Source organism: Daphnia pulex, chromosome 8 (genome assembly GCF_021134715.1).
Source record: "Daphnia pulex isolate KAP4 chromosome 8, ASM2113471v1".
NCBI lineage: Eukaryota > Metazoa > Arthropoda > Branchiopoda > Diplostraca > Daphniidae > Daphnia > Daphnia pulex.
In genome coordinates, this window is record NC_060024.1 from 11646658 (window position 1) to 11660786 (window position 14129).

Below are 14129 nucleotides of genomic sequence, written 5' to 3' on the forward strand. Positions count from 1 at the left end.
TAGATTTAAGGGTTGGAATGGTAGGTGTATGTTTTCGGGGTTTGAAGGATTGAAAGGCATATGTTTGTGGGGTTTGGAGATTAATTGGTAGGGATACATTTGTATGGTTATAGATTAACTGAATTTTTATCCAAACTTGAAATATCCTCCAACATCCACCACTTTCCCTTCCCAACCCCCAAAACATGTTTATTATTTGTTTGACATCAACATCCCATATTTGTTTTTGTTGCTTCTGAACTTATAAACGGTAAACTGCAATAGTCACGATGACACTTTAACAAAATATGATGCAACTTCGGTAACACAACACCAGCACCAAGGAACGGCCAATTGAACTTGATGTAGAAAGATCTTTAACCAGCATAGGCTTCAACAACGTGCCACATCGGACAGCAACTACGCGAACATAAAACACTAAACCTATAACCAAAATGAAATGAATTAATCTAAATGAATAAATGTCACTTTACGTTATTTACAAGAGTTAAGGCCCTCAGCTGGCTGCATTAAATCCATGTGTACGTTGGGCAGCAACAAAGAAGCTCATATTTTTACCAGACTGATAATCCTATTTATAAAAAAAAACTCAATTTCTATCAACTTTCTAGGAAACATTGAAACAATGTCTTAAATTACAAAAAAAAATGGCAGAAGTCAAAGTAAACTATGCAAACACAATCCTTCAGAATAAAAGTTGCAAAAGAACCTACAGCTAGCAAGCATTTACAAGGTGGACAACTGAAAATTCTACACTAAATAAGTTAAGAGATAGTCGCAGGACACATGCCAACTAAGTCTGTAGTCTCACAGTTAGAAAGTTGAACATATTTACCTGAATAGTTCTGAAGTTTTCCTTACAAAACATACAGCCGGTAAAGGAAAAAGAGGAATTTATCCTTGACATGGTTGTCCAATTTCAAAGAGCTCAATTTCACCTACATGAGGGAAGAAAAGAGTTACTTATAACAGGAAATCAAATGCGTTTTTTTTCTTCTTTTCAGACCTGGAGTGTTACAATTCTGGCTCCGGCATCACTCAATGAGGGGAAAGAATTAAGGTAATCACTAGTTGTGATTGTGATGGGTAAATGCTTTTAAATCCTTTCGTTGTGATCCAACTCTTACGGCAGTCTGTGCAGAACTCTACAAACAAATGATGGTCAAAGCTTTATTAAAATATCTATTATACTGCAGGGTTCTCACTTTTCAATGCTTGGCAATGTCTCTCAATTTGTTGATGATGTCACGTGAAGAAAGTTGGGGATCTTCATCAACTCTGCATTGGAAAATTTACCGGGTGGTGTTGCCCCCGACCCAACTCAGCCCTGATGCAAGGGCAGCAGGACACTAGCGGATGGAAAGACCTGGCAACTGGCCTGACTGAGGGCCAGTCTTGATCAAAAGCGCGTTATGTTGGAACGTGAACTGCTGCTCTCTTGTATACTTTACGTCCGTAAGATCTCATATTCAAATACTTGTTGGGACTCAGATCCAGCGAACGGAATTCGTCATCTCCTAATAAATTTAAACAGAAAGCAGGTTACAGCACATGCCATTCACGTGTAAATAATCTAATGATACTAAGCGCCATTTTAAAAAGATGAAATTTACCATACACTTTTTGAATTTCTTCATTTTTGCGAAATGATGTGGGATAATTAGAAATGGGTCTAGTTGACACAAACTGCTGAAATTACGGAAAACACGTAGGTTGACAATTGCAGACATTTTATTTGACTCTTTTTTAGCAGACTAAAATACAAGTTTCATCGCCATCTATGATTCACATTTACAACTGCGGTGGATTAAAAGTACGTACCCGACAATAGAGAATAACTCCACGACAATAGAGAATAACTCCAATGCCCGACAGTAGAACTCCTATTAAAAAAATTATTGGTTCTATTGTCGCGTAGTGGAGTTCTACTGTTTTCGTTATAGTGGAAGCCGGTGGAAGCGAGAAATTTCTTCAGAGATGTGCAAAGTAAACGTTACTAAACGAATGCTTCTTACAGTGGAAAATGAAAGGCTATCCGAGTATGCTGTCTATAGCGTCAGAAACGTTTATTAAGCGAGGCTTTAGTCCAAGTCTAAAATCTATTCTTTATCTGACCAATCGTCCGTTAATTATCAGTTGCGTACACACAAAGTACACATCAGCCCATATACGAAAGTACATTGACTATGTGCAGGCTATTCATGTTGTGTTAGATAAGCTTAGGAAAAAAACTTAGGAAAGAAAATACAAATCAATAAGCTTATAATATATAGTGACATTTCTAGTGCGTCGTAGAAAACTATATGTTTTATGCCTTTTAACTCTTTGACTGAATTTCAATTTTCCGATACCTTAATGTAACCTTCCGCTGCTTCTCTAAAAAGGTAGTAATAAGAATTTAAGCGATAAACAGTCATTATTCATAACTAAAAAGACGAAAACAGATGAGAAATTTTTTTTGAAATTATTATTTTTTTTTTTCAAGGTAATTAGATTGTTAAAATTAAACGACTGATGCTTTCTTTTTGGCTCTCAATAATTCTAACAACTTAAATATTTTCAAATTTATTTTAACATCTTTCTGGCTACAAAACATGTCTTTTTGGCAGTAGAATTCGCAAAGTGATGTTGAATGTGCATTCTACGTAAATTACAGTCTTGGGTTAACAGGAGTCGACAGAGTCGTGTAGTTTACAGGCCAAAAAGTTCCAAGTTCTGGAAATCAGTGCAATAGTTTGTCAGTTTCTGATCGGCAATGTATATATATAAATCCTAAACTACTTACGGCTTGTGGGTTGACTTGAGTCCAACTTGCGTTGAATCCAGGACCGTTGATGGAGGAATCAGAGGTAAAGCCGACGAAAATGGAAGGTTGAGTGGACAGAACGGCGAAGTTGGAGGCTTGTCCCGAAAGTTCAACCAGGACGGGTGACTCTCCAGTAACACCATCAAGGATTGTCAAAACATCGAAACCTTTACGTTGCATTCAATAATAAATCTTATTCGTTGAAGCCTATTTGTTTTTTTTTTTTTTTTTTTTTTTACAGAAAAACTCATTGGAGCTTAAACTGACCTGATTCGGTATCCAGATCGTGGATGACGACGGCAATTCTATTTCCATTTTCAGCAGTCAAAAACCATCCGCAAGAGTCCCCATTGTTGTAGCCAGTTGGATAGTTGGGCGAAATGATGCTTCCTCCAGTGCCAGTTTCATACACATCACCGCAAACTACATTTTAAAAAAATCAGCCACAAAATAATGCCGTTAAAATATATACAATAAAGAATAACTTCAAATAATTTTTTAATCATGCCAAAAATAATTATTAATTACGTACCTTCTCGGCTGATGATATTTTGAGCAACAGCGGGCTGGAACTTCTTGGCTTTGGTCTTGATCTGGACCTGACCAGCGGCAAGAGCCACCAAGGCCGAAAGAGCGAATGACTTGATGAGAGACATGGTGCGTGCAAGGGCTTTTTTACAAGAACTGCTGTCAAACAACTATGCAGATGGTTATTTTATAGCTGGCTATGGCCATCCGAGCTGTACAGTCGTTTTTATCTCAACTGTGTCATATGAAAATGTAAATATGTCAAAACGTGATGTGTATAAACAAATGGGCCCATGTGGTAAAATTCAGCTAGTTTATCACGCCGACTGACAAGTTGGATGAGTGATTGTGTAGAGGGCATTCAGTTTCAGAGCAGATACACAAAGAAAATATATCATTCGACAATATGATCCGGGTCATTGCGTTATTTCAAAACCAATAATAACTACTGCACCTTGCTCTGTTGTCCGAGCTAACAAACCATATTGCTACACAGGTAAATAACGGTAAATAACGTAAATAACGGAAAACTTGGATCTTAATGTTAAGCTTTAACTTCGTACATCGTAATCCAGAATATTCCCTTTATCTTCACATGAGATAAACAGAATTTCATCGAGACATGTGCAGTGGAAATGTGGAAAAGAGATTTATATTTTCTTTCAGGTTTTATTAGGTTTTAGTAAACAGTAGATTTCTAGTTTTTTCTGAGCCAATTCTTTCCATTCGTTTAGAAACCATTAGATTAAAAGAGTCTTCTCGGTCAGGGTGTTCTTTTAACAAATGAAAAATTTGCAATCTTTCATGGATATGTGAATGCTATTATTATAATTAAAATATATAAGGCCCTATTCCCCATTTTATAACAATTCGACAGCAATATGCTACATAAGGATTGCCTTTTTTAGTAATAACAGAATTTAAATGCTACCCAGGTTCAGGTTGATGCAGTTAAACACTTTTAAAGCTGCTTTAAAGTCACATTTCGCGTAGAAAGCAATATATCTTTAAAAAAGCAAACAAATCAAGTTTTCTTTTGATTTGGTCACCATTGGAAAGCTCGGTAATCACTGTAGCAGTACTTAGGCCTACATAGTTTAGCCGCTTTCTAGCGGAAAATTTTAATTTGTATTTTTTGAATTAAATTCAAATCAAAATTCAATTAAATTCAAAACCATGCATCGCACGCAATCTAGCGCGCGGCAAGTATACCATTATGAGCTAATGAGATAACAACTAGCTCGGCGGACGAAGCTATCTATCTATTTGTTGATAGTTTAAAATTTTAAACAATTTTTTATATCAAAGTTCAAAAGTTTCCTCCTTGCCACACTTCTTCAATTCTAATTGTTATGTGTGAAGACTGAAGGAAAATGGCCACTACTGATGTTGTAGTTCAAAAGGCCTTGTATTTTTGTTTAGTCCCAATTCTGCTGATATTTCTTATGTTTATGTTCATTCAGAAATTTGGAAGTTCACTCAAAGAAAGGTATTGCAATTTTGAATTTAAAGTTTTCAAATTTTCAAATTTACTTTTAAAAAATACAGACTGATAAGTGCTTTCTGGAATCGTGCAATGGTCAAATATCACACTGCTATGCAAGACATAAAGAAAATTCATTTCCATTCCATGAATTACCACAAATCAGCTGATCTGTATTTAAGAAACAGAGGCCTTTTGAGAATACTAGAAATCGGGGCTGGTTCTGGTAATTATATAATAGTCTCAATAGCAATTGATAGAGTAATAAGGTTTGTCGGACTGTTGCTAACATTTACAATACCTGCAATGCAACAGGTGCCAATTTTGAATTTTTCCCCCCAAATTCCAAGTTAACTGTTGTTGAGCCAAATGCATTTTTTGAACCCCTTTTTTACAAGAGGCAAAGCAAAAGTGACATAAAGATGGAGAAATTTATTCTTACCAATGCTGAAGACATGAAAGAAGTGGAAGACAACAGTATGGATGTTGTTGTTTCTACTTTGGTGCTGTGCTCAGTTAGAAATGTCAAACAAACACTTAAAGAAGTTCATCGTGTCCTCGCACCCGTAAGCGTAACACAGTTCACTTGTGTTAGTTTTCCAGTATTGATTATCTGACGTTTTTTACATCAACAGGGTGGTAAATTCTACTATTGGGAACATGTTCACGACGTACCTGGAACTTGGCTTCATTTTCTTCAAAATCTGTTGACTTACACAATCTGGGACTTGTGTTTTGGATGTCACTTGAACCGAAACATCGATCACCTGGTAGCAGAAGACAAAACTTTGTTTTCACACATCGATCAAAAGCGTTTCGATATCCCCTTGAAAAAGTCGTTGATATGGAAACTTGTTCGTGTTCACGTCATGGGAGTCGCCACAAAATAGTCATATTTCTATCAAAATTAAAAAATTGTTTTACGATGCATACGGTTTATCATTTGCTTAAAATTCTTATCTTGGTTAATAAACAGAGTGACGAGGAATAAATAACAAGTTGATTTTAGGGACACGGACGAAGAGCATTGTATTGAACCAATAATAATCCCCACAATTACCGAGATTCGTGTTTAAATCCAATGAGTACAGCATTTTTCCATGCAGCAGTTCAGTTATTACAACCTTTTCAACTCCGAATCTACCCTTTGATTAATCAGAATCCAGTAGTCATTGTTTTGTTTGTTTTTCATGTTGTCTAAAAAGAGTCACTAGTCTACTGCAGTCTGTAAATCTAAGTCCCTTTCTTACTGACTAGTAACTTACACGAATTTACAATCAAAAATAAGGGGAAAAATAAGGTTGAGGGATATCAGAAGGATTGAGGGAGATAATTGTTAAGTTTTTCCTAATTGTAAAGTAATAAAAAGACAAGCACGACACAAAAGGGGGTTGCGCAAACATCGCTCGCCACATTACAAAGTTTTTTTTGTTTTCCTCATTATTTCCGGGGTATCCGTTTCTCTTCAATTTCAGCCATTTTAACACTGATCGGCGACGAAAAGGTGAAGACAATATTCCACAGTCTTTTGCGAGGACATCAAAAGCGAATAAGCTATTAGGAGATATAGCGAGCGAAAAGTAAAATTTCAATGGCGCAAGTACAGCAGCTGCGCTGCAGTATTATGAAATAACGCCGTAGGAAGCGATTTTTTTAAATTGTTAAAAGTATGAAGGAAGCCAATAAATCAACTGATAGTAGTACTTAGATATACAACTTTGAGCACTGACGGAACGCCTATACAGGCGAACGCGTCAGCGGAAAAATTCAAACTCAAAAATGAAGAAGATGAAAGAGGAAAAGAACCTTATCGTCATATAACAGAAACGCGTTAAAAATCGAACTGTTTTTCGATGTCGCTTCACTCATTTACAGGGGATGAGAATTGGGGTAATGTGTCTGGGACTGATATCTAAACACAAAGCTACGTGGAAGTCGACATCGCTTCGGATATTAGGAGTTGTTCTAATTAAGATATTCAAAATTCAAAAGAAGTGTTAAACATGCAATAATCGTTATTCAAGGTTGAGGAGAAGTAATAGAAAAGCGTTGACAAAATCACGAAGCAAGATTAACTGTAGATGTTGAAATATCCTTGAGGACAATCAAAATAAAGAATTGAAGCACCACGCAGATGATAACATTGTTAACCTCATATAGGTTATCTCAGATCCTTCTTTACTTCCCCAGCTGTTCAGACGTTGACAGTGTCGTATGCGATCAGACCATTAGTGACGTGGGCTCCACCTTCATTCCTGTTGAGAAAACACCAAGTCGAATAGGTTCGTTAACACGGGAAATTTGACACAAGCCATTAATGATTTCACTTACGAGCTCCTTCAGAGGGAAGCATGGATTTAAAAAAAAGGGAAATGAAATGAATGAGTGAAAGAAGTTGTTTCGTGGTTCAAGAGTCATTAAGGAATATTCAGAGAACGAGCACATCGTGAAAGCAGAGAGAGAGTTTGAATTGGATAAGGAACTTACTTTTCAATCAGTTTCCGCATTTCTTCCATACTCATCCCATCCTTGCTGTTCATGGTCCGGATGCCGACTGTTGATAACCGATCGGAGGATTTTTTTTTTTAAATAACAAAAAAAGCAGACACCAAAGTAGAATAAAAGAGATCAGAACGATAAGCACACGTTGAGATACATAAAGAGATGGACGTTCACCTCCTTCACAGAATCACAGATCACATGCAACTTCGCTAAGGGTTAATCAAGCGCAGAAGATTGAATACATCCTCGACGTAGAGTACGTCGCTATTTTTCTTTTTATCCCGCTTTTTTCCTCTTTTCAGATTACCACCCGGAACCGTTTAATGAAAAATAAAATAAATCCCGAAACTTACCGCCATAGTTACGATTGACCAAATGTTCGCGATCGCATTCGGCTTCGGAGATTTCAGCGCTGATGGTCGAGTCGTTGTTGGAAGAGCTAGAGACATTAGCGGAATCATTTCCGGTGCGGGGAGGAGGTAAAGGTGGCTGGGGAGGATCCGGATACGGTGGCAGGGGTAGATTCATGGTTCCGTTGCCGCGTAATTGCTGTCCATTGACACTGCGCCGGGCCAACATGGTATTCTGATTCGGGCTGGTGCCGAAATCCGGTGGTGGCAGAGGTGGATTGGTATTGGTATACGAAGCATAAGAGTTGCTTTCCGCTCCTCCGTACATGTCACAATTAGCCGGATCGTCGTAGCAGTTTTCAGGAGCATAAGTGGCGCCGTTGGGCATTCGCATCATTCGGTTTCCGGGACGGGGCTAATGTTGTCGCAACGGATCACGGTTAATAAGTATGAGTACGGAAATGCGCAAAAGGTCATCGGATTACCATCGATTGGGAAGCTTGGCGGTGGTGGTTCATGTCCTGTTGGGGTGGTTGTCCTCCGTTGGGATGAGGGAAAGTCTGGAATTGGTTTCCTGTCTTGTTGGGATCCATTTCTTCGCGGAATCCAAGCAGATGAAACGTGGCGTACGGACAGATCTCATCATCCATACCTTGAAGGAAATACCGAGAATTATCATTAGTGACGTTTTTATACCTTCGGGACTGTTGAGATTCCCAATTTCGTTAATAAAAAGACACAGTTAATACGACAAAAGAGTACCACACAGATTGTCATCGGCTTTCTTTTTTTTTTTGTTAAAGTATGCCTTCAACCGAGGGTATAAGAAAAAGTGTTAAGATTATATAAGTCCAGGCAGAAAATGAGACACAACAAGGTAAGCGAGGAGTGGTAAGTGGGTGGTTTTCATTTACCTGCGTACAACGAAGCCCCAGACTGGTTTACCTCCTCACCGGGAACCTCTACATTCCGGCGCGGGGGTGGGTGGATTGACAGTTCGTCATAAACAGGTCGGCGTGGGTCCAGCGTCCGATAGGCATGACAGTCTGCGTGACCTTTTTTTTTGTTTTTCGTTTGCGTAAGTGTACGTTTTGTGTGTGTTGTGTGTGTTTTGTCAGGTATTTTTCGTCGATGTATGGATGGAATGAGTATAGCCAGAGAAAAACAAAATTCGGGAATGAAAAAACGCAATACAAATATAGCGAACGGAAACGGAAATAAGCGGCAGGATCGTCACAAACGCAGAACCGTCCGGATAAATAAAAAAAAAAAAAAATCAGTGAATCGTCGACTACCAAATGTTTTTTTTTCTTTTTTTCTTTTTTTGATTGTAAAAGAGAATTTGAAAAATAAACGTGCATTGCAAACACTCATGGCATACCATTGAATCGACAGTAAGAAAAAAAAGAAAGGATGAAATGAAAAAAAAAATACTTTGAATGGAATAGTTACCGCGTTTGATCCGGTCGCAAGTGTTGTATTGGGTTCCTGGCACAGGTGGGAGCTTGCGGTTGGGTGGAGGGATGTAACCAAGTTCATCACGCATGTCACCACCGTTACGTTTCATGGTCGCATTGCTGGCCGAAGCTTGATTGTAGATGACATCATCTGGCCAAACAAAATGAAAATGAAACAAGAGATGAACCGAGTAATAATTTAACAAAAGCAAACCTTTGTGGCCGTTGTTGCGGCCCTTGATGACGCAAATGACGACGATGGCGGCGATAATAACCATAATGGCTGCGGCAGCTGGAACCACCAGATTCAAATTCATCAACATGGCCAGTAGCGGATTTTCCTTCTCTGATGTTTCCCTGGCTGGGGCGATCGTTCCTTTTGAAATGAAATAATACGTTCCAGTTTAATATTGAGCACTTGACATGGAGAAATCTTTGAACGGAAGCCGTTTGCGTAAACATTCACTCTGTGGCAACCTCTGTCGGAAGCCGAAAACTAAAGTCAACACTGTTAAAGCTGCCTTCTTCCGCCTAGACCGCGAACCCCTCCCGTTTCTTTAAACTAAACACAACCCCACTCGACAGCCATTCACAACATCGGCGGCTTAAGATCCACTTGAAGAAAAAAGGTTCCGTCAGTGTTTGTTTATATTTACCTCCGGTTAGGGTCAGAGTGGCAAACTCATATTCGGCAACAGTTGAACCTGCGTTATTGTGGGCAGTCACACGAAGATTATACCAAGTGGCCGGGCTGAGATCAAGTACGACGAAATTGCCACCGGGCTTGACGCTGTTGGAAACCAAAGTCCAGTCTTGATTTCCCCTGGAAGGAAAACAAAGATGAGTGCCGACGCTCGGATAATTCAAAATCAAATTCAGAAAATCAAAACATACTTTCCGCGATACTCGACAACAAAGTAAAGCATGGGACAACCGCCATCCGACCAGGCACTTAGATGAAGTGTCACACTGCTAGCTGAACCTTCGATAAATCGGTTGGCATCCGGAACAGCTGGAGCTGATCCTTTGGTCCGTGTGTTGATCACGTCCGACCCTTCTCCCGTTCCGATTCTGATTCGAATTTGAATGATTACGTGACACCAACAAAGAGCTCTGTGCTTCAATGATAAACATACCCATTGTAGGCTCTGACGTAGAGTTGATAACGAGTTCCACACCAAAGGTTCTCGATCGTGTAATCCTGAAGAGAGTTGCCGATTTGAGTCGTCTCCCAATCGCCGAACTCGGGTTTGTAGTGAACAGTGTATCCGTGGATAGGTGTCTCTTCTTCCTTTCGCGGTTTCACTTTGATCGTAATAGACGTAGTGGTGGTGGATGCCAACGATAGGTGAGGCGGATATGGAGGAGCTATCGATAAAATTTTTAAAAATTAATAATTCGTTTTCTTAACTTATGATGTTTGAGAAAGTCACCTTGAACTTGGAGTTGGTGAGTGACTGTGTCTTGGCCGTACATGTTCTCGACGGTGCAGGTATACTCTCCAGCATCATCGCGAGTGACTTCACGGACGAGGAGAGATCCTTCAGGCAGTAGGCGAACTCGTTCCGATGCGGCATAAGGAGTTCCCTTGATTTTCCACTGGATTTCAGGCAATGGAGCACCGACTGCCTGGCAGGGCAGTTTGACATCTTCGCGGTACGAGACGCTGAAAGTGTTGTCAAACGACGCAATCTTGGCCGGAACACGGGTACCAGGAGCAATCGTGACGGTCTTGGAAGCCTCTCCCTCTCCGACGTTAGTGGAAGCCGTTACCCAGAAATTGTAGCGCTCCTTCTTCTTCAGTCCGCTGGCCTCATAATTTAGTTGAGATGGCGACACTTTCTGACTACGAGCATCCTCCTGAAATTAAAGAAGTTGTATTACAATTCTAACAATGATAACATGTCAATCATTTACCGATCCTTCTTGAATGTAAACGGTGTATTGATTGACGATTCCATTTGGCAATTCCGGTGCTTTCCAGCTGACTAAAATTGAATCCGGAGTCATCAAAAGAGCTTTGACAGCCGAAGGTGATCCAGGAACTGAAAAATAAATAATTTCCAGGGATTTTATTATTAATGAAATGTTATTCATGCGAATTTTGCAAATAATTACCATCTTGTTCGGTGTGACAGGAAACGGGTACGGATTTGACACCATCACCGCCAGCGGTGAAAGCCAAAACTTGCATGCTGTAGTTGGTGTACTTGCGCAATCCGTGGAGGATAGTCTCGCTGGTGGTGATAATTTTGGCATCTTTGCTGGTTTCATCTGTTGGATTAACAAAAGGATGACGCCATCGAATTTGTCAGACTTGCACAACAATGAGACAACTTACCGAACCAGATATGACTCGGTCCGTAAATGACTTTGTAACCCTTGATAATTCCGTTGACAGTAGTCAGAGGAGGTGATGTCCAAGACAGCCGAATGGATTGAGAAGTTAGGGCTGTGCACGTCACATCTTGAGGGGCCTGTTCTGGAGTTCCTTCGCCCGTGTGCTGGATCACTTCGTCAGACATGGGTCCGGCGCCGACACGATTGAACGCTTGGACAACCACGGAATATTGCGTGTACATCCTAAAAATAAACATCGTCAGAAATGATTAAATGGAACGGTTCCGTATTAGTTGTGTAGGGAGATACGTACTTGAGGTGTGAAATGTTGAGCTGATGCTCCTTGCCCAGCTCTCGGCTAAATTCGACCGTTTCAAAGAGGTATGGTTTGTCGGAAGTAGCCAATTTGTAGCCGACGTAGTAACCGAGGATTTCTCCGTTCCAGTGTTCCTTTGGAGGTGGTTTCCAGGAAACTTTGAGAGTATTCTGGTCCACTACTTCAACCTTCACTCCTCGCGGGGTACCTCCGGGTGCTATACGATATCCAATGTGACTGTTAGACGGACTTCATATCAGATATTTTATAAGCCACTAGATGGTACCTTCTTCGGCAGTGATGATGGTAACAGTTTCAGAGGGATCGGAGGATCCTACATCGTTTTCGGCAACAAGGCGGAAGTGATACGTAGTGGCGGGAACTAAATTGTAAACTCCAGCGACAGTTTGCTGTCCGGGGACTAGGACGCGATCGATATCCGCTTGCCAATCACCTTTGCTGATTTTGTATTCGATCAGGTAGCGAGTGAGCGGTGAGTTTCCATCGTAAGGAGCAGACCAAGAAAGTTGAACGGAGCGGCCGGATTTGTCGAGCACTTTCACGCCGAATGGGACCTCGGGCGTCTCTAAAATGTCAAACAAAATGCGTCACGCTAATGGAACATTGAAGGGAAGCCAGGAAATGAACCGGATGAATACCTTGAACGATCAGATTGATGCTAGTGTCGTCACTACCGAAAGCATTGGTAGCCACGCAAGTAAACAGGGCAGAATCGGTTCGTTCCAGCTTTTTGATGCTCAAGTCGGACAAGACTCCAGTCGTCAGGATTTCTTCGCGAATGGTGTACCTGATGTATAATCAAAGGTTATAGCTTAAGTTTATCGACAGTACACCAAATCACAGAAAAATTACCGAGGATCGCTCTTGGAATCCAGTCGTTTGCTGTTCATGTTCCACAAAATGCCAATTGGTTTCTCTCCTTTAGCTTCACACTGAAGGACGGCCGGTTCGCCTCGGCGGGCAGTTTGATTCTTGAACTTGATCTCAAATTGAGGAGGGGCTACACGAAAAACACAATATTGTTTCGTTAAAACTTGAATTTGAAAAAGAAAAAAGAAACAAACATCGATCTAATTTTACCTTGGACACTGACGAAGATGACGGCCGATAGTCCCGCACCGATACCGTTCGAAGCTTCACACAAGTAATAACCTTCGCTTGATTTTTGGATATTGCCAATGGACAAAGTGCCGTCTTCGATGCGGACGTAATTATTGGAACGGATGTCCCTATAATCGTTTGGAGTGCTCCCTGTTAACAATTCAAGTTGTTTTTGTTGTTTTTATTGGGTTACACTGATTTTAGCTATTAGAATTTTGGAGTTACCTGGAGCTTTCTTCCATGAAATTTGAGGCTTGGGAAAACCGTCAGCCTTGCACTCGATTTTAGCTTCGCTTCCCTGAGCAAAAGCCTTGTCTGTGGGTTCGACGATCCAGCGTGGGGGAACTTTATTGAGAAAATTTCGAATTAGCTTCAAGTTCGCTGAAGGATTTCGGATAGAGAAAGAGTTTGCGCAAGAAGAAGCTACTGAATCTCACGTTCCAGAACATGTTAGTTGCATGCAACAAAAAGAAATGGTTTGAAAAATTCTTTGAAAATTTTCTTTCTTGTGATAATCAGTTCCTGGAATGTGGATGCTAACGAGCTCTACTACAAAAAAACCTGTTCCAAAGTTGAAATTGAAAAAAGTTAAAAATGTCGTAATTTTTAACTGACAAATAGAAAGTCACTTTACTAGATTGTTCTCTTTAACCAGAGTTGGAACAAATTGTTTTGATGAAATGTAATAAAGGTTAAAGCAGGGATAGACTGAGGTTAGGATGAGGATGGGGGATAGGGACGCTCCGCGTCGCGGCCTTTTAATTTAAATGTCCATTTTTTTTAAAATTGTAATTCGCCTATTTTTCTACGTTACACTTTCCACCCCCAGCAGTCGCTTTGAAAAAAAAATGAGATTCCTACACGAAGAAACCAAACACAATTGAACAGTGGACATCAACGTCAACTCAATTTACCGTTGACTTTGACTTGTATGGCGGAGTTGGATCGGCCGGCTGAATTGTTCACGTGACAACTGTAATTTCCGGCCTGATGGATACCAACACTGTTGAGAATTAAGAGGCTCGTTTGAGGCGATACCCTCGAGACAGTGGACTCGGGCACTCGACGGCCGTCAACCGCCCAGTGGAAGTCAAGAGGCAAATCTCCGGCCGTTGCAATACACGTCAGCTGGACGTAGCTTCCCTGGTCGACAGATTCGCTGGGCAAGTAGAGTGGCAAGAGGGTCGGTCTCTCTGAAAATATGATAACAATCGACCCTCAAATG

General features: G+C 40.5%; 2 protein-coding genes and 1 pseudogene across 51 annotated transcripts in view; 1 reads left to right on the forward strand and 2 right to left on the reverse strand.

Moving 5' to 3' along the window:
- Nucleotides 1-365: 365 nt before the first annotated feature.
- Nucleotides 366-1811, reverse strand: LOC124199897 (annotated as a pseudogene).
- A 738-nt stretch (nt 1812-2549) lies between these two features.
- LOC124199894 (Down syndrome cell adhesion molecule-like protein Dscam2) overlaps nt 2550-14129 on the reverse strand; it is a 36510-nt gene continuing 24930 nt past the window's right edge. For 43 of the 50 annotated variants that reach the window (XM_046595895.1, XM_046595900.1, XM_046595915.1 and 40 more), the window contains exons 13-37: nt 13130-13249; nt 12884-13054; nt 12656-12803; nt 12442-12590; nt 12069-12368; nt 11780-11999; nt 11468-11709; nt 11245-11400; nt 11044-11171; nt 10560-10986; nt 10263-10494; nt 10021-10197; nt 9783-9949; nt 9341-9502; nt 9122-9277; nt 8584-8724; nt 8155-8321; nt 7673-8084; nt 7305-7371; nt 7149-7154; nt 5260-7072; nt 3339-3504; nt 3074-3229; nt 2786-2973; nt 2550-2715 (exon numbers count right to left, since the gene is read on the reverse strand). In XM_046595895.1, coding sequence (XP_046451851.1) covers nt 7012-7072; nt 7149-7154; nt 7305-7371; nt 7673-8084; nt 8155-8321; nt 8584-8724; nt 9122-9277; nt 9341-9502; nt 9783-9949; nt 10021-10197; nt 10263-10494; nt 10560-10986; nt 11044-11171; nt 11245-11400; nt 11468-11709; nt 11780-11999; nt 12069-12368; nt 12442-12590; nt 12656-12803; nt 12884-13054; nt 13130-13249 — 3809 coding nt within the window. In that variant the 3' untranslated portion in view covers nt 2550-2715; nt 2786-2973; nt 3074-3229; nt 3339-3504; nt 5260-7011. Of the gene's footprint in view, nt 2716-2785; nt 2974-3073; nt 3230-3338; nt 3505-5259; nt 7073-7148; nt 7155-7304; nt 7372-7672; nt 8085-8154; nt 8322-8583; nt 8725-9121; nt 9278-9340; nt 9503-9782; nt 9950-10020; nt 10198-10262; nt 10495-10559; nt 10987-11043; nt 11172-11244; nt 11401-11467; nt 11710-11779; nt 12000-12068; nt 12369-12441; nt 12591-12655; nt 12804-12883; nt 13055-13129; nt 13250-13818; nt 14098-14129 lie in introns of all 50 variants that reach the window. The other 7 variants (XM_046595905.1, XM_046595877.1, XM_046595906.1 and 4 more) reach the window with 4 other exon arrangements.
- On the forward strand, nt 4548-5805 carry LOC124199896 (methyltransferase-like protein 7A). Its single transcript, XM_046595926.1, has 4 exons — nt 4548-4823; nt 4883-5043; nt 5133-5383; nt 5453-5805. Exons 1-4 carry the CDS (start codon nt 4708-4710, stop codon nt 5705-5707), a joined length of 783 nt encoding a protein of 260 aa, XP_046451882.1. The 5' UTR covers nt 4548-4707; the 3' UTR covers nt 5708-5805.